At 40.5% G+C, this 27,427-nt stretch overlaps 1 protein-coding gene across 1 annotated transcript in view; it reads right to left on the reverse strand.

The window, feature by feature from the left end:
* The window catches only part of scai (suppressor of cancer cell invasion), a 76,366-nt gene that overhangs the window by 45,599 nt on the left and 3,340 nt on the right, over positions 1 to 27,427 (reverse strand). The window contains exons 3-8 of the mRNA XM_034895516.1: positions 24,846 to 24,941; positions 24,080 to 24,166; positions 14,226 to 14,324; positions 13,259 to 13,355; positions 8,402 to 8,500; positions 7,992 to 8,144 (exon numbers count right to left, since the gene is read on the reverse strand). Of these exons, the coding sequence (XP_034751407.1) occupies positions 7,992 to 8,144; positions 8,402 to 8,500; positions 13,259 to 13,355; positions 14,226 to 14,324; positions 24,080 to 24,166; positions 24,846 to 24,941 (631 nt within the window). The remainder of the gene's footprint in view (positions 1 to 7,991; positions 8,145 to 8,401; positions 8,501 to 13,258; positions 13,356 to 14,225; positions 14,325 to 24,079; positions 24,167 to 24,845; positions 24,942 to 27,427) is intronic.

The raw sequence follows: 27,427 nt of genomic DNA on the forward strand, positions 1-27,427 counted from the left end.
GGCAGTTCTGAAGGCAAAAGGGGGTCCAACCCGTTACTAGCATGGGGTACCTAATAAAGTGGCCGGTGAGTGTACGTTGTGTGTATGAAATTTCTGTATTGTCACTGCGCTGTATTTTTATCAGCTATGATATTCTGGCCATGTTTCATATCTTTCGCCCAGGTCCAGCAGGCTCCGTCTCACACGCTATTACTCTACCAACTGAAGTTACCGGCGGAAACACTGATCCAAATACAGGTTTGCCTCTCATGCTTAACAATATACAGCTGTGTTGATAACAATTAAAACTGTTGACAAATGTCAGAAGTGTGGACCGGCGGACGCTGTCTCTCCATGTTGCTGGGGAGCTGTGTGTGAGTTAGGCGTGGGGCTAAGCGGAGAGATTCAAACACAGTTATGGATTTACAAAAGAAATGGGTTATGCAACGCAAAATTAAACCACGTTGATAAAAACAACATTGCTTCGTTTGTGGAGAGGCAGCAAATGCGAGGACATTAGGTGCACAGGTGGAACCTAAGAAAATTGTTAGTTGCACACTAGAGACCTGTGAGCTAACAGACACTAACTAGCACCCTAGAGCCCAGTATGCTAAAAGACAAAAACTAGCACTGGTCACTGCTGTTGTGATGAGTGTGTGATGATTTATTGGTAAACTGGTAAACCTTGTGACCGACGTAAGACCAACTGCTATCTGTTGTGGATTTTTCCTCACGTTACTCTGTCCTCTGACGGTCTACATCTAGAAGAAACAAAGCTGCAGGGAACAACTCTGACTGACATATGATCAGACAGTGGTCCTGAAGCGGTAGATTGGCTTTGCAAAGAACCCCGGAGTGTTCTATGAACAGAATCAAGCATTTCAAATATCGCTTGATTACGTAAATTTGATCGTGGGAAGCCAAAAATCGTGATCGTGATTAAAATTCAATTAATTGTGGAGCACTACGTACTCCTGAAAGAGTTACTAATTTAAACCACACATGGTGTGTGGTTTAACTTAGTAACTAGTAGTAATTGGTAACTCTTAAGGATTATTTATTATTTAATTTATTAGTCAATGCTGATATGAATGAAGATTCTGCTCTGGTAAAAGGCTATTGACTGAAAATTGTAGGCTAACACGTTCATACCCCATAGTGTTTAGGTTATGGTTATTAAGACCAGGGTGAATATACAGATTTGTCTGTCAGATTGAGTAGAGAAGCAAATGACAAGCTGACTTAAGATGTTGTTCCCCTTGCAAGAACAATAATTATTATCCTAAACCTCTCTTAATTCTTTGTGTAGTTTGTTTGTGCAAGTTTTCAAGTCAGTCGGAGTCAGATTTACTATTCAATTCAATTTAATTTATAGTGTCAAATCATAACAGAAGTTATCTCAAGACACTTTGTAGAATGTGGTCTAGACCTACTTTGTAATTTGAAGAGACCCAACAATTCCCACAAGAACATATATATATAATTATAGCAGTAGGAATAATGGAATGGCATGATGAACAGTGGCAATTATAGTAACAGTAAAGAAAACAAAACTATGAATAATAATAATAATAATAATAGGAGTAGCAGTGCAGGGAGTCGAGCAGGACACCGGCAGCAGCTGCAAAACAACAATACAAGGAAATCTATGAGGCGAGAAAGCACAAGGACTCTGGGCAAGAAGTTAAAACGGATGGAAAAACAGGGGATATGAGAGCAACTCAGTGTTTCATAGGTCCCCCAGCAGTTTAAACCTATACTAAGGAAAACCTGGGCCGGCCCTAACTATAAGCTTTATTAAAAAGAAGAGTGTTTAGCTTACTTTTGAATACCACCTGTTTATAAGAGTGCTGCACTCCTGAGTTACTCATGATGATGTGGGGCTTAAAATAGCCCCACATCATCACATACCCTTTAGCATACATAGATATGGATATGTGGAAGTTTTCATAAGATCATCTCTCAATGCAAATCCAACCAGCTATTAAGCCAACTGAAATCCAACCATGCCAATCTCTAGGTACAGGAGACAGGAAGTCAAATTTTGACTTCACTGTAGCCAGGCTGAGATAGTTACAGCTTCACTGAGCCATCTATTCCTATAGGTTTGAGGCCCAACGGTTCACCTTTAAACGCAGGACCACTAGAAAGAAGAACAAGACCTGACATATACTTAAGCCTGCTTTTATCCTACAACAATTAATGTTAAAGGTCTCTTTAGCTAAGTCATCTACCTGTTTCATACCCCCATCCCAATGAGGCTACTTAAAGAAGCTTTACCCCTTCACTACTAGATATGATCAATATGTCTTTATTAACAGGTTATGTACCGCAGTCATTTAAAGTAGGTGTGAAAAAAGCCCAACCTTGATCCTGAGGTCTTAGCCAGTAGTCTCAGTTGAATGTTTTTTACGAAAGCCAGACTGAAACTTATCAAAAGATATTTTGAGAATCCAAAACTATATTTAGCTTGTTTGCAAAAACCTTTCCAAACATTTTCAAAATGAAAGGCAGTTTAGATTGTTCTTATTTAAGATAGGCTGAACAACAGCATGCTTTAAACAGGTAGAGACCTGGCCCATTTGAAGAAATAAATTAAAAATTGAAACCAATCATGGGCCAAGTAGATGTATGATTTTTAAAAGAAAAGATGTGGGTAACACCAACAGGGATTTGGGAGGGTTTCAATGAGCCCACAAGCTTAATTAATGATTCATTTGTAATATATATTTGATTAATAATGGATGATAAGAAATAAGAAAAATTAGTAAGAAAAGAGGCAACTGGCCCAGGTGGCTGGTAAACTGGTTTGACAAAAAGCTGTGACACTGTTCACCCAAAAAACAGTTGGCAAACTTTTCAAAGTAAAGGCGAGATTGGCCGTCCAACCTCAAGGTTTAATAATCATCAGTCTTTCTAGCTTGAGCACTTGATACAGTCAAATGTATTTGAATGACCAACTTTAGTAATCTGTAGTTCGAAAGAAGAGTACGTGTCACCACTCCTTGACTGGCAGGTAATAGGTTTTTCAAAAACCACAGCAAGACCTCCACCACGGCCCGTGAGTCTTGGTGTGCTGTTAAAAGTACAGTCCACAGGACAGAGCTCATTCAACTGATAATATTCCAAATCCCATTGCCATGTCTCCGAACATGAAATCCATGTTTTTGGAAGTAAATGAATCACTGAGTAAAAGAAACTTATTTGCAATGGAACAGGCATGTATTAAACCCACCCTGATCGGTGCAGGAGCACCTGAAGCAGAGACAGAAGCTTGTGGCAGTGACCTCAGATGCACGGAACACACAACGCGACCAGCGGTAGGTTTTCTCCAGGACACCGGTTACCAGAGCCGCTGGGACATGAGGGAAGATGGAACGAAGACATGAATGTCTGGAGTTGCAGTCAAAGACCCAAAGTTCAGGAGTTTTTTCAAATGAACCTGCCTCCTCGCCCTTTTTCCTCGCTTTCTCTGCTGTTTATTCATAGGTTGTATTAGGCCCTCTCCATGCCGCATACAGACACAAGTTGCAGGCGGACCTACAAACAGGCTGCAAATTACCTGTACCCCTCCAAGTACACCACACTCCCCATGGAGGATCGGATCAGCAGCATTGCTTGGCGATCGTACACCCACGACGTTGACACAACATTTGTTGACAAACTCAGTAGCAATATAGCGCAGGAAACAAACAAAACGAGTTGGGACGAGCAACCCATCACAGCGGCGAAGCCAAACACAGGCGCCACTGCACTGACGTGTCCTGGATGGTATTGCCCTGGCCTCCTGCACTACTGTCAGAAATCTAGGAGTTATTTTTGATCAGGATTTATCCTTCAAACGCCCATAAACATTGCCAAAAATTATGAACATCCTGTCTCAAAATGATGCTGAAAAACTAGTCCAAGTATTGGTTTCTTCCAGGCTGGACTACTGTAATTCTTTATAATCAGGATGCTTAGAGAAGTCCCTTAAGACTCTCCAGCGGAACCAGAATGCCTCAGCGCAAGAACTAAGAAAAAATATAATTTCTTCTGTATTAGCGTCTCTGCATTGGCGTCCTGTAAAATCCAGGATTTAATTTAAAGTCCTTCTCCTGGCCTACAAAGCTCTAAATGGTCAAGCATATCTTGAAGAGCTCATAGTACCTTATTGTCCCACTAGAGCACTGCACACCCAGAATGCAGAGTTACTAGAGTACTAGCCTTCAGCTATCAGGCTCCTCTCCTGTGGAATCAGCTTCCAGTCTGGGTTCGGGAGGCAGACACCATCACCACATTTAAGAGTAAACTTAAAACTCTCCTCTTTGAGAAACCTTGTAGTTAGGGAGTGAGGAGTCGCAGCATTCGCCAAACCCGGCCCACCTGCTTCTTGTCATAGTCGTCAAATTCATTTACCATATAATCAACAATATTCTCAAATTGGAGGGAGGCAGCGCAGTACAGACCAATCCGGCAGGAGAAAGTTCTATCCTGATCAAGCTCCTCTCTTTTCCCTGTCTCTCTTTTAATTATGGTGTTACAGGTTAAGACTGCTGGGTGACTTCCTTTGACACACTGAGCTCCTCTCTCTTTCAATTTGTGTGCATCCGTGTCCTAGAACTGTTTGTTATTAACCTAGCTCTGGGGAGTTATTCCCCAGAGTCCTTATGTTCTTTTTCGCCTAGCACGTTTCCTTGGATTAGGGAGGCACCAAAACCATGGTTGCAGCTGTCACCGTGGTCTTGCTATATGTCCTGCAATGCCCCGTTACATCCAGCTACGCTCTGTGGTGCCCTGCAAATTCCTGCTGCATCCTGCTATGCTATGAACTACGACAAACGACTATTTGTAGTCAGTGTTTTGTTATCTTTATTGTGACTGTTATTGCCGCTATTCATTACATCCTCCAACTGGCCCCGTCAGACACCACCAACCAAGAACCTGGGTCCGTCCGAGGTTTCTTCCTAAAAGGAAGTTTTTCCTCATCACCCGAGGTTTCTCCCTATAAGGAAGGTTTTCCTCGCTACTCCTGCACTAAATGCTTGGGAATTTCTGAAATTGTTGGGTCTTTGTAAATTATAGTGTGATCTAGACCTAGTCTTTCTGTAAAGTGTCTTGAGATTACTCTTTTTTTGATCTGATACAATATATAAAATTGAATCTAAACAAAATAGTGTGGAAGATGGGTCGGATATGTGTTTCACAGTACAGGGTCTAGCAAGAGTAGGGGGGTCATTACACCTACTAGCAAGCACAGGCAATTTAACTTAAACAAATTAAGGATAATTCTGGAAGTTATTATCTTTGTGACTTGAATAACAATATGCACCTAATGTAGATGTTGAGACATTTTTTATAGATTTGGAAAAGAAATTACAAGGTGGTGATTTTAAATTGAGCAATTGTTCCTCAGTGTCATCTTCCGGGTGGCATGGAGGCCTTAAAGGCCGTGATCAGGGGGCGCATCATACAACATTGCATAAGAAGACAAGTGCTAAAGCACTGTAAGAACTATAAGGTAAAATCAAACATGCTGAAACATGGAATAAACAGAGAATGCCACAGGTTGGCCTGATAAATCTGACTCAATACAAATTTTATCTCAGAAGGTTGAATTCCATTATTTAGGGCAAGACAAAATTATTTTGAATCAGGAGACAAAGCGGGAAAACTACTTGCTAGATACATAAGGTAATCAGCTTCTACTCTTTCTGCAGTTGGATCCAATTCAGTTATTTGGATCAACTGTAGATAAAAACAAGAATTTTACACTGATTTCTATAGGTCATTATCTACCTCTACTGTTGAAGTAATGTGTTCCTTCATAGAGCCACTAGGGCTTCCAAAACTGACAGAAGAGCAGAGAGAACTTCTTGATGCGAATTTGACTATAGAGGAAATTATGCCTGTGCGTTAAGCCCCAGGGTACAGCTGAAATGTTTAAGAGTTTGTAACTGAACTGGCTCCACTGGCACTGGGTAAAGACTTAGGAGACTGTAAGAATACTCCCAATTTCCGTAATGATGTTAGATTATTTCAAAAATGTTGGCAAACAGATTAAATAAGGATATTACTTCTCCCATTAATCCTGATCTGGTGGGGTTTATTCGCGGGCGTTGCTCATCAGAAAATATCAGGCGTCTCATTATTATTGCATGGGTTAATTTCTGTATATTTTGCTCTTGGAAGGGGGAACAAAACAAGGCTTTCATTTTTCTCCTTTGTTATTTTCTTTAGCCATAGCGCTTTTGTTAGCAGTCATAATGGGAGAGCCTAACTTTCCAGGTGTTAAGGTAGGAGATGTGGTGAACAAACTTATGCTTTATGCGGATGATATATTGCTTATTGTGTCCAAACCTAGCAGATCAATACCCTGTCTACTCGGGATCATTAACTCTCTGGAAATTTTCAGGTTCTAGGGTAAATTGGTCTTTAACAGCTCAGTTCCTTGTAACAACCTTCCAATTAGGTGCATTTCAGTGGCCAAAGCAAGGTAATGTATATCTGGGTATCTTATTCCATCCCCAGTTAAAAAAACATAATTAAAGATAATTTGGATTCATTATTTAATAAAAATTCCTTGTGATGTTAATAGATGGGCGACTTAATAGTAGGGAGGTCTGGAGGTTCCCCTGTCATATTTTAAAGGGTTTGACAGGATAACAAAGACATTTACATGGAATGGTAATAAACCTGGCTAGATCTTAATAAATTACAAAGAACGATTTATAATGTATTAATAATAATAATGTATACTGTATTTGTCCCACAAGGGGAATAAAAATTTACACTATTGTTATTACAAACAGGCCTGAATTACAAACACATGCTCAGTACCTATACATGCACTAATGGAGAGATGTAAGGGGGCTACCCATGGAAAGGCGCCCCAAGCAGTTGGGGGTTCGGTGCCTTGCTCAAGAGCACCTTGGCAGTGCCCAAGCGATGGACTGGCATCTCTCCAGCTACCAGTCCCCCACCATACTTTGGTCTGTATGGGGATTGACAACCCCCACAAGATGGCACCTTGTACGGCAGGTTTGGCCACAGTGTGTGAATGTGTGTGAACGGTGGGTGAATGGTTCCTGTACTATGTAAAAGCGCTTTGAGTAGTCGTTAAGACTTGAAAAGCGCTACAAAAACACAGTCCATTTAATAACCCCTAGGTTAATTTGCACTGAAACTGTCCTTTGATAACAGAGTGAAAAAAATTCCATTCTGTCCTCTTTAATAGTGAAACTATTATTAAAGAGCAATGTAAGACGACAGAGCTGCAGATAATACTGCTAAGTTTTATATTGAAAAGGTATGTTTGATATTCAATTCAACTTTTTTCCAGACACACAGGTCCACACAGATATAGTTTGTTTGAGAGCCACTAACAGAAGCCTGTGCTACGAAGCAAGATTTGGCATTATGGAGGTAACTTCAGGTTCAACCCATGGTTTGCATATCATGGGGGTGGATCCCTTGTTACCGGCTTAAATCGCTGTGGTAACTAACTCGCTTACCACTGCCAGGGTTGCAACTGAAATAATAGGCTAAAGTAACGGCAGTTTATGAAAAAAACAATTGTAATTATGGTCAGATCTTGTTTCCTGACTGATAGGGGGAGTGATATCGATTAAGCGTGGCTCTCTTTTTTTTTTACCACCTTCCTGATTTAGGAACAACAACTGTATTGCGTTTGGCCTGTAACAGTGTCTTTGTTCTTCCTATTTATGTAGAATTATAGTTTGCTCTTCTTATGTAAAATATGCAGCTCTTGTAGATGTTTGCGATTGGTCATGCTGTGTAAACAACTTTTATGTGAAACCCTGGGTTTATTGAACTAGTTCATAACCACCGTCGTGACACAGCTTATGTGGGTCCGCAGTTGTTAAGGTGAAGCCAGGTAACTGAAATAAATCCAGGACATGTTGATCTGGATTCCTAGTAAAGGCCACGTTTTCTTCAATAAGACTGGTCAACAATGTTGTTGATGTGTATATAGTGTTAGGAACTGTGAATTAGAATTAGTGGGTTAAAACCTGGTTGTTACAGTTGCCGATGATTAGTGCATCTGCAAGGACGAGCTGCCCAACCACCATGCCTTGTTCCAGTGGAGGCACATTTCCCTCCTGCAGCCGATTGCTGGTGACTACGACAGAAGTGTTGTCATTCAGAACTACCACTGGATCAGCCTGTTTAACAAATGCAGAGAAACAACAGTGAGCCACTAACTTCAACACCTTAGTTTGTCTTGCCCTGTGTGTATATTATATATATATATATATATATATATATATATATATATATATATATATATATGATATCAAGACACAAAGAATTCAGTGGACTTCAGTAACATTTAATCAAAAAAAGTTTGTATCATGCATTTTGGGTAATAAAATAAACATTGTCAGTACTTATGAGTTGTTACATTTGGAGGGTTAGTTACCTCTACAAAAGCTGCCACTTCCTGTAGAACCAAGTTCCATTCCAATTGGTCCTCTGTGTTGAATCGCTGTGTGTAATCTTCGATTTCCTCAGATAACTCCTGCAGGGAGCAGACAGGTATAAAGTTCATGTAAATTTACAAAAACAAAAACTTTTTAAAATCTAATGCAAAGCTATTAATTTTTTTCATGTGATTAATTTGCATGTAAATAAATTTTTTTGAACCATTGTTTTTGTAATGACCACGGCTAAATTTTGGGAGAGACTTCAGATACATTAGTACGGGACCACTAAGACCTATATAAACCATCCAAAAAACATAATGTCATGGGACAAACTTCAGTGGTCATGAAAAAAAGGCTCTTTATATCACAGTGCCTACAGTCAAGTTTTTGGGCTGTTGCTGAGAAACACGGAGTTTGAGCTCCTTCCAATGATTCTCTAATTGGTTTGGGTATGGAGACTGGCTAGGGCACGCCAGAACCTTGATATGCTTCTGACAGAGCCACTCCTTGGTTATCAGGGTTGTGTGCTTCGGGTCAGCCTCGACCCATCTTCAATGCTCTAATTAAGGGAAGGAGGTTGTTCCCCAAAATCTCGCAATACAGGGCCCCGGTCATCCTCTCCTTAATACCTTATCATTCTTCTTACTCCAAACACAGTTAGTGGAATTATGAACAAAAAGTTCTATTTTGGTCTCATCTGACCACATGACTTTCTCCCATGACTCCTCTGGATCATCCAAATGGTCATTGGCAAACTTAAGATGGGCCTTGACATGTGCTGGTTTAAGCAGGGGAACCGTCCGTGCCATGCATGATTTCAAACCATGAGGTCTTAGTGTAACAGTAACCTTGGTAACGGTGGTCCCAGCTCTTTTCAGGTCATTGACCATCTCCTCCAGTGTAGTTCTGGACTGATTTCTCACCGTTCTTAGGATCATTAAGACCCAACGAGGTTTTATATATATATATATATATATATATATATATATATAAATAAAAGAGCTGGGCAGCGATTACAATTTTTTAATCGCGAATAATCGCATAATTTCCCCGATTAATCGCAAAATGAAATAATTAATTCAAAAGTAGTGTATATAGTGCAATTTTTTAAAATGTTCTGCCATATGAACAAAAGTGCCGTAACATTTGTTCTGCAAAAAATTACCAGCATTTTGTTTATAAAGTAGCAGTTAAATAAAATATTTTGTGTACATGTCAACTTAAACAATGTATTTATCATGTCCAGAGATGAAGTCCATCTGGTTGGAACGTGTTGCATAAGCGACTCCTTATGTCCATGTTCTTCTGTTGTTGCTCTAACTCTGCAGCACTTGGACTTTGTTTAGAGTGCCCCACAACTTTTCTGCACTTCGCAGGACACTGTCAAACACGCTGTAAAGGGAACGCTGTTCTTTCATTGTGCAGAGGCACAATGACATGTTGTAGCGTGGTCGCTTTTGCAGTCCTCTCCTTTTCATTCAACTCGTGTATTCTTCCTGTGATGGTGCGTCTTGAGGGAGTCTCATACCTGCCGTCGTTGTTGCGGTTCTCAGACCGATGTCCTCCACAACCCTACTGGGCCTGCAGTCTGTAGTTATCCGCGTCGCTATGGCACTTGTTAGCTTCTCTTGCCTTTGTTTTTCTCTACTTACCCACACGCTGCATCTAACGTAGCCTGCCGTAGCCTCGCACCACTCTGTGTTTTGTTGAATGATTTTCTGGTATCGACTGTCAAAGTGATATTTCAGACTGGAAATACTCAGGTGATAAGAAAATTCAACTTTGCAGTATTTTCGCAAAAAATAAAATTAACGCGTTAACTTGCCCAGCCCTAATATATATATACATACACATCCACACAGACATACAGTATATGCATGGAAATAACAAGCCCACTATTAATTAACTATTCATTTATTAACTATTAATGCAGTGTAACTGCAGCATGTAAACAATGCACCTAAAATACAAACGTGAGCAAGGGCGTCCAACAGTTGCAATTATGAATGAACAGCCAGGTGCAACCAAGCTAACAAGTAAAGAACACAAATAACAAAATCCCTAGCTAACTTACTTTTAAATTTGCAAGAACAAAGGAACAATACAACAGGCTTATATGAACGGACAACATAAGTTGTACAACCTACAGTTGTTAAGGACTCACGCACACAATCTCAAGATATAGTGTCTGGCTTTCGTTTGATATTTATTGATGTCATATGGCTTTTTATTGATCTTAGCGAAATAATAGACCCGAAAAGGTAGAGTTACGTAACGCGTATTTTCCACTCAACCCAACAGTTGCGATGTTCCTTTCAGCTGTTTGTTGGTGCACCAGGAGAGTGAACAAAAGTTAGTTTGGTATATCCAGCCAATATACAGGACAGGCCAAAGGTTTGGATACACCTTCTCATTCAATGAATTTCTTTTATTTTCATGACTATTTACATTGTAGATGATCACTGAAGGCATCAAAACTATGAATGAACACAAGTTAAAGACCATTTAGCTTGGCACAATTTTTCCCCCTTTATTCAGTAACACAACAACCCTGATTGGTCGTTGGCCAATGACATCCTCACAATGAGAACCAGAAGTGCTTCATTGTCTAAAAGACATATTTAGCGATGTTGGCTTGTTACTTTTTTCTGACTCGCAGAACGTATTAAATCTACCACGTTGCCCTTTTTTCTTTTACCTTTAATTAAGATCAGCACTCTAGGCATACGGGGTCCCTTGGCAGAGGCCTTTGCCCATGCATACTATTTGGAAGTCATTTACTGTGCAGCCTAAAAACTGTGGTACGGTATCTAGGCTTTATCAGTTCTTAGTGATATCTGGTCCCCCTCCTATTGAAAGGATCTGAGCATGCGATTGCCCAGGCCTGAGTGATGATCTCAACTGGCATGATGTATGATCAAATATTCCAGCATTGTCACGCAATCCAGACCATCAGCAGATTCACTACAATTTCATTCATAGGACATATCTCACCCCCGTGAAAATGCACCACATGAAAATAATGAACAGCCTTTTATGCACTTTCTGCCCAATAAAAGCACAAGGCACATATCTTCACGTTCTGGGAGTGCTCTCCAGTTGGTCAGTTCTGGAACAATATTGCATCCAAAATTTCCAACCATTTTTAATGTTACTGTGCCTGTTACTGTCAATGTATTGATTTGAATGATCAGTCAGCCTTTCAGCTCTCTGGAACTGTGGAAAAATGTGTTGTATTTGCTGGACTTGTTTGAATGATTGTAACCTATTGGAAACCCCCTCATGAACGGTCTGTGCACTGTGGTTTATATGGAGCTCTCTATGGCACACATTCATGGAGCGCCAGGAAGGACTCTGGACACTTGGCTGAGCATTGCTGAAGCTTTGAGGTCTGAGCTGTCGCTTTGTGCTACAGCCTTTGCATTAACTTGCGCAAGTGTTTGGTCCCTTGTCTTGCGTTTGTCTGTGTATGTGTCCGTTTCTGCATGTGGTTTTGTCTTCCCTCCCTACCATCTATCCTCTCTGACTATTTTGGATCCCAGCCTCAGTCTATTGTTTGTAATTTTTAAATGTATTTTTTTTAAAAAGGCATCTGGCACACTGGTCACTTCCTCCTAGAGAGCCCCCATCATGGTATCTTTACAAAGTCTGTCAAACTGTATGGTGAAGCAAAAACACATCTGATAATCTCTCATTTAAATGTTTTTGAAGGCTGTTTGAACTGGATCCATATCTAAATACTAAAGTGTTTGGCAAAATCCTACATAAATAAGCCGGACAGAGTTGTCCCTCATCAGGCGATAGAAACCCTACTGCCCCGGGCCGTCCTGTTGGCTCAGAGCTCCACAGACTAAGTCCACAGGTACAAATTAGTTTTGCACCAAATGTATCGCAAGAAGTGTTGCAAAACTCGAGAGGTCAGACTCGTCGCTGTGTGATGCGAGAGAGCACACTGCAGCAACAGATTCGAGAGGTTGTAATCACCGAGTTGTGGTTGTACTGGAAAAGTGACTCAAGTGAAAAACTAAAAACACGAGTACAGATTTTTTTTCACAAGCTCTCAAATCATATTCTACAAGTGCTCACATCGCATCTACGCACTAAGTCATATTTTACTAGTGCACACATCGCATCTGCGCTCTCAAGTCATATTTTACAAGTGCTCACATCGCTTTCACGCTTTCAAGATTATAGTGCACAAAATCACAGAAGAGATTGGGAGGGGACAGGATGAGGAGGAGGGAGGGGTGAGCTAGTCTCGTTTTGTTTGAAAATACTTTGAACGTCAAAAAAAAGTAACGTCACCCAACATTGCTTAGAGCACCTTTAAATAGGTTTTCATAATTATTTATAGCTTTGGCAATGTAATAAACACCCGACATTATACATATGACAGAAAAATACAAAGAAGCATAATAGGTTTTCTTTAAAACTGCTTTTGATAGGGCTAATGGTCAATTAAAGTATTATTTTTTCCACCTTTATTTATTCTGGGGGAGTTGACTAACCAGAGAACTGAAACAACAACCTTATGGTCACAAGCTCACATCTCTTACCTTTAGGCCCCCCCTGCTCAGGTCTCAAATCGATAATTGTTATTTAATATTTTAACCCTCAGGGTTGGGTGGGGTCGGGGCACCAACCACGAACCGCAAAGTTTGCGGGTTGTTTGTTGCATGTCAATCTCTTTTTACTCACTTCCCAACAATCTCTCTGCTATCCCATAGTGAGATACTGATATGAATGGTAAACGACAGAAGTTCAGTGGATGTCTTTATGCTCCTCGGAAAACCAAGGTTTCCCAAGTTATGATCACTCAGCATGCTGTAGTTAAAAAAAACTTGCTTCCATACCTTCACCAATACTTTGACTAGGTCCATCTTGTTCAGCAGTAAACAGACGACTATGTAGCGAGCATAATATCGAAGCTTCTTCACTACTAATTCTGGCCTGATAAAAGATAGGAGAAGGAAATTTGAACTTGTAGAGTCAAACAAATCCACATTCAATGAGGGCACATTTAAAGCATTGTTTGTTAAAGCTACAGATGACATGCATGGTTCACGTTTCAATCCAAGGATTACAATTAGCATTTTTGTGTTTTTCATACAACTGATTATCTTAGTTTGCTTGCCAGTGTCTAAGAAATGCAATATCCAGTCTGTTATTCTATATTTTTATTATATTAAACATTATATTATTATCAACAAACCTAACAAACCTACTGTAGTTGCAGACCCAAACCAACAACAAACGTATGATACTACAAGTATTGTGTGTGTATCCATAGCCTGATAGATATTATTCACCTGTGCTATAAAGCTCCATTGTTGTCCAAAAACTATTAAAAAACTTCAATGAGCCACACTGTTATTCCAAATACTTAAAAGATCACCCAATGTGAATTAATCTACAGCTACATATAGTATGGTCCCCAATTAGTGCAATATTACCTAATGTTTAAGGAAATTACTTTTTAAAAACTTTTATTCATGACATGTTTTTAAAGATTTACATCTTCAATAGAAACTAAAAAGCATGTGGCCACCGACAGAATAGGAATGGAAGAAAGTACTGAGAGATGGTCTTGGCCTTAATGGTCGTGGGATTTGTGGACAATAAAACCAAACCCTAGACTTTAGATTTGCTGCACATTTCCACAATTTATGGTTAGACAAAACAGATTTTTGGCTCAGGTTTTTAGAAACAGCAGGAAACAAAACATATCTTAAAAAAAAACAACTGAAGCAATTTATTATATTCAAGCAAAGGCATCAAGGACCTTAAAACTGCAACTGACAAAAAAAAAAGAGAACTTACCTGTCTTCTTTGTTGACCTGATAGTAGTAGGAGCGCTGACGAATGGCTGAGTAGAATGAAAAGGCCTCATTCAGGTAACTTGTTTCTGAGGTACGAAGGCTGTCAATCAAGATTAAAAAACACTTGTATTACCATCTCTGGAGTGGAACATATTTCAATACATTCATATCATTTCCGTACACTTCAGGCGGAGAATGTTTTAAGTCATAACCACACCCCCTTACTTATATTCCACTTCACTTTTGCACTTTACATTTAGGCACTTACACGTACGAAATGAAGTAGCTTGTCCGCTTAAAGAGACACCCACATAGTCTGAGCGACCAAGGCTTGTTTTGCAATTGTTACTGTGCTTTTGTAATTAAAAAGGGCCCACACAGTTTCCCACCAAACACAATGGGCCTAATGCAAAACATGCATCAGATCATCTGATCTGAGGCCGTATGTTTTGGACACTCGGTTGAAGAGGGGGAGAGCTGTCAACTGATCACCATCTCGTGGTGAGTTGGGTCAGGTGGTAGGGGAAGACTAAGGACAGACCTGGTAAGCCCAAACGGGTAGTGCGGGTACATTGGGAACATCTGGAAGAGGCCCCTGTCCAACGGACTTTCAACTCACACCTCCGGCTGAGCTTTTCGGGCATCCCTGGGGAGGCTGGGGGCATTGAACCTGAGTGGACAATGTTCAAAGTTTCCATTGCTGAAGCTGCGGCGGCGAGCTGTGGTCTAAGGTGCCTCAAGGGGCGGTAACCCACGAACACCTTGGTGGACACCGGTGGTCAGGGAAGCCGTCCGACTGAAGAACAAGTCTTTCCGGGATATCTTATGCCGGCGGACTCCGGGGGCAGTTGCAAGGCACCGACGGCCCAAAGGGCTGCAGCCTCTGCCGTGACAGAGGCCAAGCAGTGGGTGTAGGAGAAGTTCGGAGAAGACATGGAGAAGGTCTTTCGGTCTGCACCAAAGTGCTTCTGGGAAACCGTTCTACACCTCAGGAGGGGGAAGCGAGGAATCGTCCAAGCTGTATACAGTAAGGATGGGATGTTGTTGACCTCAACTGGGGAGGTAATAGAGCGGTGGAAGGAGCACTTTGAGGAACTCCTAAAGAGAGCTGGAGTATGATGGGGGATTGTCGTCAGTTTCCCTGGTGGAAGTCGCTGAGGTAGTCAAACAACTCCACAGCAGCAAGGCCCCAGGGATTGATGAGATCCGTCCAGAAATGCTGTAAGCTCTGGGTGTGAAGGGGATGTCTTGGTTGACACGCCTCTTCAACATTGCGTGGAAGTCTGGGACAGTGCCTAAGGAGTGGCAGACTGGGGTGGTGGTTCCCCTCTTCAAAAAGGGGGACCAGAGGGTGTGTGCGCCAACTACAGGGGTGTCACTTCTCAGCCTCCCTGGTAAAGTCTACTCCAAGGTGCTGGAAAGGAGGGTTCGGCCAAAAGTCGAACCTCGGAAGGAAGAGAAACAATGCGGATTCCGTCCTGGCCTTTGAACAATGAATCAAATCTTCACTCTCGCAGGGGTCTTGGAGGGGACCTTTGACTATGCCCAACCAGTCTACATGTGTTTTCTGGATCTGGAGAAGGCTTATGACCGGCTCCCCTGGGAGAAATTGTGGGAGGTGCTGCGGGAGTATGGGGTGAGGGGGTCCCTTCTCAGGGCCATCCAATCTCTGTATGACCAAAGCAAAAGCTGTGTCTGGATTCTCGGACTCGTTCCAGGTGAGGGTTGGCCGCCGCCGGGGCTGCGCTTTGAAACCAATCCTGTTTGTAATATTGATGGACAGGATATCGAGGCGTAGTCGGGGTGGGGAGGGGTTGCAGTTCGGTGGGCTTGGGATCTCATCGCTGCTTTTTGCAGGTGATGTGGTCCTGATGACGTCATTGGTCTGTGACCTTCAGCACTCTCTGGATGTGCAAAGTGTGAAGCGGCTGGGATGAGGATCAGCACCTCTAAATCTGAGGCCATGGTTCTCAACAGGAAACTGATGGAGTGCTTTCTTCAGGTAGGGAGTGTGACCTCACCCCCAAGTGAAAGAGTTTAAGTACCTTGGAGTCTTGTTCGCTAGTGAGGGGACCATGGAGCGTGAGATTGGTCGGAGAATCGGAGCAGCCGGTGCGGTATTACATTCCATTTATCGCACCTTTATGACGAAAAGAGAGCTGAGCCAGAAGGCAAAGCTTTTGATCTACCGGGCAGTTCCTACCCTCACCTATGGTCATGAAGACTGGGGCACGACCGAAAGAACAGGATCAAGGGTACAAGCGGCCGAAATGAGTTTCCTCAGGAGAGTGGCTGGCGTCTCCCTTAGAGATAGGGTGAGAAGATCAGTCATCCGAGAGGAGATCGGAGTAGAGCCACTGCTTCTTCGCGTCGAAATAAGCCAGTTGAGGTGGTTAGGCATCTGGTAAGGATGCCTCCTGGGCGCCCCCCTAGGGAGGTGTTCTAAGCACGTCCTGCAGGGAGGAGGCCTTGCACATTGGTGGCTCAAATGTAAATCTTTTTAGCCCCCTTCTCTTCATGCCACTGGCTCTTTACACTAGATATTCCAAAGAGCTTTTCACTAAGAACAGTTAAATTTGACTGTACAAAGCTTACAGCAGGGCACAATCTCAGAAGGCCTATACTGAGTAAGTAGACAGAATGAAGAATGCAGACATCACCGGCATGGTCCGTTATCTACTTGCATATTACGTAGCCATTTGGTTAACCGTTTGAACAAGCAGGGGCTGGTTTGTCTCTGGGAGCAGCTGAGTTTACATGACTTTGTCAAAACTTTAAGATTCGTACCAAAATAATAAACAGACTAAAAACAACACCTTTGTTTTAGCTATATATTTTTTATTATTTTAAGATTATTTTTTGAAACTTTGTAGGCATTTATTCACAGAACAGCTGAAGAAATGAAAGGGGAGGGCTTCCCACAATCAAATTTGCGTAATCGAGCAATATTTTAAATTAGACGTTCTGTACATAGAACGTCCCGAGTTTTTTTGCAAAGCCAATCTACCGCTCTGTAAGACCACTGTCTGATCATGAGGCAGTCAGAGTTATTCCCTGCACCGCACAGCTTAGTTTCTAGATGTGGACATTCAGAGGATAGAGTAACCTGAGGAAAATTCCACAACAGATAGTTGGTCATACGTTGGTCACAAGGTTTACCAGTTTATCAGTCAAGGCAACATTGTGTTCCGTCTGTGTGGATTCACACCTGACAAACAAGTCCTCTTCTGTCAGGGACAGTTTGTACAATCCTTCCTGTAAGCCATCAGTTGCGAGGGGCTGCCAACTATAAGTACCACATCTACAGGAAGAAAGCTGCGCTTGATCCTTGACCACTTTTGACGCTCCTGAAGAAGAGGCAAGTATTCCTTAATTCATCGTTTCCAAAACAAGGGAGTGTACTGAATTGGTTTCCATCTGCAAAGAGCATAAAAGGGTCCTCCTTTTGGAACTGTCCAGTTGGCAAAGATGGCTTGATTTTTAGTAGCAAAAGATGGTTAGGGGTTAGTGGTTCCAAATCATTGGGATCAGTGGATGCCTTGGTAATGGGACGGCTTTTTATGATGTCTTCTGCTTCACAAAGAACTGTGTGAAGACTCTCCTCATCAAGGTTCTGCACCTTCAAGGTGGAATTCAGCACCTTCCTTACCCTTATCAACTTCTCCATGATGTGATCCTGTGGGGGGACTGAAACCCCACTTAATTCCTTTCTGAAGGAGGGTGTTGATTTGAGCATGATTCCAACACTCCATAGCCTTCCGTAATTCACGCTCAGCACAAAACAAAGTTTGTTAAATTGTCTGAGCGCAATTCCAATATTTGTCCACGTCTTGCTATAAAACGTTGAAGAGCATTAACAAAGGAGTCTGTATCCAACAACGATGCTACATCGATATGTATGGCTCTTATGGAAAGGCACGTGAAGAGAACTCCATACCGTTTCAATATACTCCTTTCCCACTTAACCCTCATGATGTCTTTGGGTCAAATTGACCCATTTTCCTATATCAAATCTTTATAACTACCCAAAATAACATGATTGATTCAACGCTATTTTGCAAGAACAAACCTCTACAAACGATTGAAGTGGTTTTGAAATAGTATTGAGTAAAAGTTGACATATTCCAGTCTGATTATCCATCAACATACTTTCCTTTAATTTTAGTCTACATAATTCCTAATTTCTGCTTTTATAACTCAAACATTAGGTATAATTTCCTATAAATTAGGTTTATAGACCATACATTCCAAAAACAACTGTAAAAAAAAATTTAAGTTAGTTACGTGGTTTTGAAAACGTCAAAAAAGTGTCAAACATTCAAAAAAAAGCATCAACATTTTAAAAAAAAGGGAAAAAATCATAAGAAAAAGTGTTGATTTTCTATTTTGACGGGAAGACAACACAAGGGTCAACTTTGAAAGGTCAAAAGTAATCCATTCCAACACGCGTGAATGGAGGGTCATCTGGATAAACTGTGTCCTGGGGTAAATCTGCCATCTGCTGTTGCCATGGAGATGCATGAAGTCATCGTCAGACAATACATTTTGACAGAATCTTCCTTTTGGACACACTAGCCCCTGGGATGCAATATCTTTGCTGCAGGTTAGCTAGTTTCTGGTTGCGACCACCATGTCCCACCTCTCCATATGTTGTATGCTGAAGAAGGAGATCAGAAATGTAAAATTCATTTGCCACTTTGGCAGGAAGCTTAGATTCTTCGGGCATAGCTGCTGCGCTAAACCATCCTCCAACTCTCAGGATACCATCTTTAAGTAATGGTTTAAGCTTGTAAATGTGGCTCATCCTTTTCAAATTCTCTCTTTTTTGCAAGCTGTTGAATTCTTCTGGAAATATTTTCTGATAAAACCTTATAATCTCCATCTCAGCCTTTCTTAACTCCAATTGAAAGAGGATCACGGACAGTCTGAGCCTTGATACTCTGCATCTCCTTTTCCCAGCTTCCTCTCACGTTGGTCCTTATGCAAGCCACCTTGAACAAGAGTCACACTCAACTGCTTTATATTCTGACTGAAGCACAGGCTACTAAGCTTAAGGATCCAACCAACACTCTTCTTCAGACGAATCAAGGAGGAGAAGTGATTGATCAAGCAGGTGACTGCAGCCATCTTCTCTTCAGCCTGGACAGCATTCTCCATCAAGCTCATCTTGACTTCAGGGTCGTCCGGTAAGATTGTACCAGAGCCATCAGGGTTTTCAGGCCACCTCTCTTCTGGTCCAACAAAAAAGTGAGGTCCAGACACCCAAATGTTATCTTTCAGAAATGTTGCTACCTTTATTCCCCTAAAAGCCAATTCAGCAGGATTGCTTGTGGTGTTACCTTAACGCTACTGAGATAGATTCGATACGCTGGAGTCTCTTTGAAACCCTATTGGCTACAAAAGGTCAGGCACCTTGAAGTCTCATTGCTGATGTACTTTAGTACGGAAGGATCGGTCCAAATAATGGAGCCCTGAAGTTTCATCTGCAACTCCTTCCTCCCCAACTCATCCCTTTGACCTGCAACCATGGCAGCTGTCAACACCATACAAAGAATGTTAATTGGTTTTAATGGGGCCACTCTGGCCTTACCCATTATGAAAGCACAGTGAACTTGTCTGTGAATGTTGCGTAAAAGCAGGTAGGTAACTGTTCCATAGCTACTCGCACAGGCATCTATAAAGTGGTGTAACTGAGCAGAGATTACTTCCCCAAAGACCACAGGTTTTGGACATTTGTCAACCTTAAAATTTTCAAGCTGACCGAGCTCCTTCAGCAAATTTCTCCACTCCTGTACAGCAGAGTACCCTCTATCATGTGACATATGTTGGCAGCTTCTGACAAGCTCCCTTGGCTGCCCCTGGTGTATTTTCCAAGGAAGTCTAAGCAGTATTTAGGATTGTCTGTTTTCTCTTCGATGCTGTGTTCAAAAGCCCTTAGGAAGGTGTGATATTGCAAAGGATTACCGTCAAAATCTTGTGAATATCTCACTTTAGCAAAAATTAAAGACATTGTTGCTGAACCAATAATGCAGTTATTTAATTTTGTTACTCCAAATAACAAATTTCCATTATTTGACTGTGCTATTTATCATTGCTGCTTGGCACCAGTTCTACAAGCTGATTACTGTCATGCTGAAACGGTGGAAGTGATTGAATGGTTTGTATTGTACCTTCATGCCGCCTGAGGTCTGGGCATCCTGATGATGTAATTTGGGTTTTGGTCGGCTGGACGATATTTTCCACGTGAGGGTTCGAACCAAAACAATATAGTCCAGGTTTTGCCTGTATTGATATACAATACATGGATGACTTCAGAGTCTTTTAGCACATTCACTTTAGGCACCGATGCGGTTATTTCCACTTTCAGTGCAAGCTGTTCCTTTTTTTTTTTTTTTTTTTTTCCTTCTTAGATGTTCATCCCTTTCTTCTAACTCATGTTTATCCTTCAGTTGCCTCTGTCGTGCAATGAGAGCAGCCACATTAGCCTCAGCTTTAATGCATGCCGACAATTTTGTTGAGACACTTGACCTTGATCCAGCCAAGCTCCTCCCATTAGACCTTTTACTTCCGTGTTTGACACACTGTCACTTGGTTTAACTTCACCTTGTATGAGGCTTAAACGTTTTGTCCCAATTGTTGTGAAACAATTATTCTTATCTTGATGTACATCCAGCTCCTGTGTTTCCTTTTGTGATATAAACAAGGGAACATCATCTGTGGAAATATGAGCAATTAGATTGCTTCTTTGTCTCCCACTTTCAGAAAGCCATCCTTTCACATCCTCTTGCAGTCCGTTATGGCGTTTAAGTACACTCGAAAACCATTAAGTTTGTTTTTCATGTTCCTCTTTAGGAAGTAGAAGAGTCAGACTCTTGCAACTAAGTAGCTTCATCCACCATTTGATTCATATTCTCTAGATGAAATTGCAGCTGTGAGGCATTGTCATAATTTTACCATTAGATCATTTATTATCTGTATTAGACCTTTAACTCTGTGAACCTTTACTTTGTTTTCCTTCTGAAGTTTCTCATTTTTATTCTCCAAAGATTTAGAGGTAAGTGTGATTTCTCTTTTTTGTCCTTCCATCTTTGAGAAATTGACATTTGAAATGGCTTGTGATCCACTGGTTAACTTTTCCCAAGGTAACAGATATCACATAATAATCCACACTATTCAATCCATCAATCCACTTATGCCTCATCAACCACATCAAGACAATAAACCACATAAGCAAACAATGCGTCACCATTGGACACGCGGCAGTAACCTATTTACACTGTGTACACAGTAGTCCTAATTGACACAAAGTTACTACATAACGCTTCCGTGGCTATGCTGCTTGCGGCCCAGTCTATTATTTTTCGGATTACCATCCAATACAGTGGAGCTCTTTAACATTTCCGCTGATATCAAATGCATTCCATTGTGATTGAGGTATCCGCAGAGAATATTCAATTTCCGTAGATCCACTCTGATTTATCACATTTTGTTGACTAATAAAAAAAGTGCTGCTGCGAGGGACTAAACAGAGATTCACGCTGTGATGTGCTCAAGATCGTATTGCAATGATTTTATTTTTCTTCTTCCTCCATCTGTACAATACGCTTGGCACTGCAGTTACAAAATGTAATAGAAATAATTGCGTTAATACTGCGGTAGAACAAAAGTGTTCGCTCCCAGCTTCACCCCTCTAAGTCAAAGTCCAAAAGAACCCAGGTGAACAGGTGAAGCCATCAAAAATCACTTCCGCTCAAACAGTCATGAAAATGCCCACCACCTACAATGTCAGCGCATAACACAATAATCAACAAATGACAAATGAGACCAATAACAACATAATATGTAGCTCCTACACTTCTTGAGGCCCGCGTATTCACAACGAGTATAAAAACAAATGCAGATTGAGACTATAAGACTTTCACTGCTACATGGATGCAGAGATCAGCCTTATTTCAACAAATAATGATGTATTCCTTTAACCCTCTGAACCCTAAGGTCATTTTTACAGTTCATTGTCCTTCTGGATTTATTTTATAAAAAAGCTTGTAAAATATCAACCCGGTTGTCTACAGTCAAGATATGAACATCATTTTTTGCAGGACAAACTGGGTTATTAGAATATGTGGACTGCAGTGAGGTCACTTGAATGTTAAAAATGGTTGTAGGACCTTAAAGACAAATAAATAAATAAATAAATAAATAAAACGATCATGAATCTTCCAGATATGTATTGATATCACTGACAGAGCAGTAAAACCTAAGCCATTTTCCTCTAAAACACTTCTCATATGTCTTGGGAGTCACACTGGGAAGAAATAAACATAACATACAGTTGACAAAATACATACATTTTTTTCAAAGAAAGTCCAGACGCTTTTGCCCTCATGACATTTACTTATGCCAATAATCAACATAATAATGTCATATTTATTTAGATTACACCCACAGCAATGCTACATAAGCATTTGTGTGTTGTCTAAAACAGTTCTCCTATATGCAAAAAACAAACATAATAACTCATATAAAAGCACATACTATTTACATCTCTTCAAAAAAAGACCCAAATATATGCCAAATCTCAAACCAGTGGCATCATTCTCTTCTGTAAAACGGTAGATATCTGTCTCGTCCGCTATGTATCTTTGATCACATACTAGTTTGATTGGAGGGATCTACTATTCCCACCGAACGTTGTCTCCCATATAGGGGCATAACGCTTGCCTTCACTTCCGACACACAGAGAGTAGAGACGGAACTAGCGGCAGAAATGAGCAAAAACGTGATGAATTATGGACATCAAGTGGATAAATCTTGGATATAACAGTTTGGATTTAATGCTCAACCTCCCTGAAAAAGGGAACAAGTTCCAAGTTGAATAGAAAATCACCTGTAGAGGCTAGAAAGACCCCGAAGAGACCTTCGTAACCGCTAACTCGTTCGCTTTTAGCCGCAACAATCAATACGTTTATATCTTTTATGTTTCAACTAAGAATCAAAGCTGCTGTTTTTGCTCCTGGACGAGCCTCCTGGGTCCACAGTGTTAAAAGATTAAAAGTTATTAAAAGAAAAACTTTAGGAAATGGTGTGGGCGTGGCCATTTTGAGTGTTCAGCAATGAACAAGAAAGTGGCTGTAACTACAGTGAACATTGTCGTATCTGCCTGAATATCCATATACAGGCCAATATTGACTTTTGGTCGTAGCACCCCCGCTGGCAAGAGGAAATCAGTCTTATGTGACAAACCTCATCCGATTCACATGAAACTTAGAATGTGTTGTCTACTTGTGATACTGAGTCGGCCTCAATACTTTACCAAGCCCATGTACACAGCCCACGCCCTATTTCATGGCTTTTGAACCTTTTAAGGTTAAGCCTTGTATGAGGTTTTATTGAACTCAGCAGAGTTCGTCATTGATTAGTGATTGTTTGACCCGCCCCCTATGTGTTAACCACGCCCATTTTCATAACTAATGACCTGTTTGATAAAGAGTCTTGTGTGGGATTGCCGATAAAGTCTATGGGATTACAAGATCAAATGTCCAAAAATTCCTGTCGGTTGTACAACATGTATGCAAGACTGTTTTGATTTAATAGACTAGAAACAAATAGGCAGATAACAAATTTGCCGAATCCGGAGACACACTAAGCCTTACGGTGTGAACGCGCCACAATCTCCACAGTAACTAGAACTAGGCTACGTGATGTAGGTCTGCATCTTACCATTATTTTCATTTAACAGCTATTAAAACCCGTGTGTGCAATTGAAATAAAATATCAAGATAGATATTGTATGTACAACAGTGAGACAATGAAAATACTTGGTGATGTGCATGATCGAGAAATCGTTTGACTTACTAGTAGTGGTAGTAAAGCTGTCCAATTTTGGATGCAACTTCCCCAATCTGCCATCTCTTCAAGCCATATCGACTGTCCAGAACCTGCCTGTCAATAAATGAAAACATAAAACTGAGCATTTCTATTTAAATTCAATATATAGTGTCAAATCATAACAGGAGTTATCACAGGACACTACAAAAAGAGTAGACCTAGACAACACTATGATTTACAGAGACCCAACAATTCCCCCCCACTAAACAAAACAATTCAACGAGAGTGACAGAACCCTCTGGCAAATTACACTGTCATCACCTATTAAATGTGCATTTGTCTTTTTTGTTAATAAACATAGATATAGGTTAAAGAAACATACTATGTCACAATTTGGCCCCATTTAGATAAATTTAACAGCACGTTTAACAGTGCTGCATTGTTTCTTAACCAATCTAGCATTTTAAATGAAATGGAGGAATCACATCAAAACTCAATGTTTCCTCATTCTGCTAAATCATAACACCCCCTCAGTTAGACAGGTGATTCTACCCTAATTCAATTCAATTCAATTTTATTTATAGTATCAATTCATAACAACAGTTATCTCCAGACACTATACAGATAGACCACACTCCAGAATTTATAAGGACCCAACAGTTCTAGTAGTCTCCTCCAGAGCAAGCAACAGTGCGACAGTGGCGAGGAAATCACCTACTTGTAAAAAATGGCTTACTTCATCCTCCAATTCTAACTTGGTAAACAATGTAAATAAATAAGAGATTGAAATAACCTGTGCTGCTGCTGAAATTTCCACAGCTTAGTGTAGACATCAAAAGTCCGTCCAAAGTAGGACTGCCACTGCTTGTGTCCATACTGAGGAAGGTCTCTGCAGCAAAGAGAACAATAATGGTCATATTAGAGAAAAGGGACACAGAGGGATACATTAAATTTAAATGCTCTCAGCTCTATAATCAACCAGCAAAATAGACCACTCAAACATTTCGGGAAATACAGTGTTAATAATATACTGGATCTTATTTTTACTAATCAGCCCTCAAAAGATGCAAAGCCTGGTGTCATAGATGCTATTTCAGATCATTTGCTCAATTATGTAGTTAGGACTATCTTAAAATCTTCTAAAGCTCATGCCCCCTACTCAGCACCAAAAATACAAATTTCCAAAACTTCATAAACCGCCACGCTATTGTATTTTATTTTCAGATTCAAAATGCCACCTTACCAGCACTTGCTGGAATTCTCCTGACAAACATGAGACCAGGATGCCTCACTTGGTCAGTCTCTTAGTCACTTATTCCAGTTGCTCCATATAAAAACTACTATGGTCAGAAATCCTTTTTCTATACATACACCAAGATTTGGATTGACATTCCACATCAAATCAGAACTCTATCATCCATCATCTATTTCAAAAAGCCATACAAAACAGCCAAAACTTACACATTAATTGCCTATGTATCGTCCAAGCCTTTTTTGTACTGTCTGTATTTGTCTATCTAACCCATGCTGATGTCCTGTACAAATGTTTCTGTCCTATGTGCCAAAACTGTATCAGTAGTCAGGCCCGTTTATTTTGTAATGTACCTTTTAACTTTCCTGTATAATAAATATATGAAATGAATGAAAGGAGAGAGACTGACCATTACTTTATTCCCCCACCCCTAAAGCCTAACTGGCATACTTTTAATATCTTGTTTCAAGATTATTGTAAAGGATGTTTAATTTTTAGAGGAATAAATATTGTTTTATCTGATCCCATGCAAGCTATTAGGGATGGGTACCTAAAATTTGGTGCCAATACCAAACTGTACCTTTTTTTTGGTACTAACAACAATAAGTCTAAACAAAATGAAAAGTAAGCAGCTGCAAAACATCAGAAATGTTGGTGGGAAAGTGGGGCTTATAAACCTATTCCTCCTATTTACTTTATTCATCTAAGAACATGTTACACACCACACAAAATAAAATCCAGACCCTCCCTGTTTCCTTACAAACCTACTCCCTACAACCTATTAAATTAAATAATTTCTTTATGTTTCTTCAGCCTGCAGCGGCCACACTAAACTGCAGGTAGCTAAGGAACTCCTGTACAATGGAGGGTACAAAAACACTAGTTCTAGGTGGTGTACAGCTAGACTGTTTGTAACATTAGCTGTAGAGCAGTAACAATCCCAAATTTTGATGTACAATAACTGTCTCAGAAATTATTGTGATCAACAATATAATTGTCTCTTTCAGTCAAATTTAAAAATATGTATTACTTTTTCAAACAAATGTAAAGTTGTTTTTTTTAAGATAACTTTTTGGGGCATTTTAGGCCTTCAATTGACATGACAGTTGAAGATATGAAAGGGGAGAGAGAGGGGGAGTGACATGCAGCAAAGGGCCCCAGGCCGGACTCGAACCCGGGCCCGCTGCGTCGAGAAGTAAACTTCTATATACCAACTGAGCTAACTGGGTGCCCAAACGTATATTTTTTAATGAATCCCAGGATAAATCTTTGGTTATATCCTTGATAATGTAATAACAGGCACACAGCCTTTTAAGTAAATCACATCACTTTATTATTATCATAAAACATTGTTAAATTAATGTAATTTATAGTCCTCCAAAAAAAGGTGGGGGTAGTGACGGTGGGCAAGAGTATTTAATCAGCGGGTTTGTCAGGCAGATTTAAGGCCAGAAACACAAGCATGTTAAATTTCTCTGGTTTAAGGCAGATTCAGCCCAGGATTTTTTGAAGTTGCTATGGCAACAAGTTACAGCCGCAGCTAACATAGCATAGCTCAACGGTGCAACCATTAATCACTTGTAAATCATTTGGCATATCTAAACAAAACCGTTAAACAATCCAAGATTGCATAAAACGATGCAATTAGATAATTATGTAATTATTGTTACAGGCCTAGTTAGCTTTTCACTGAATACAAGTGTAAATTTCCCAGCTCATTTTTTGCACATGTAATTAGTTATTATTTATGTATTTATTATTGCTCCCAGGTAGTGACCCAGGTTGTAGCTGAATTGTCATTATCAGGGATCAGATAACCCTGGTCCAACCCTGGTCATTTGTCTAAAACAAGGCAAGTTGCATTCTCAAAATCCCTTACCTGAAGCTAAACAATGACATTAAAATTCGAGTTTTCCTATAACCAAAAAAAGCCACACTGACAGAGAAAAGGTGTCTCTGCTCCACCCTCTCAGAACCTTCTGCTCTCAGCAGTAAAGTAGCTTTTCATAACACTGATGAATTGAAATTCTGGTATATTGAAGTAATGTACAAGTTTATGGTAGTTGCTAATCCTCTCTGTATCATTTCCAGTTAGGCACATGTGCAGCATGTAACACACATAC

The sequence above is a fragment of the Etheostoma cragini genome, chromosome 16, assembly GCF_013103735.1.
Source record: "Etheostoma cragini isolate CJK2018 chromosome 16, CSU_Ecrag_1.0, whole genome shotgun sequence".
Taxonomy (NCBI): Eukaryota; Metazoa; Chordata; class Actinopteri; order Perciformes; family Percidae; genus Etheostoma; species Etheostoma cragini.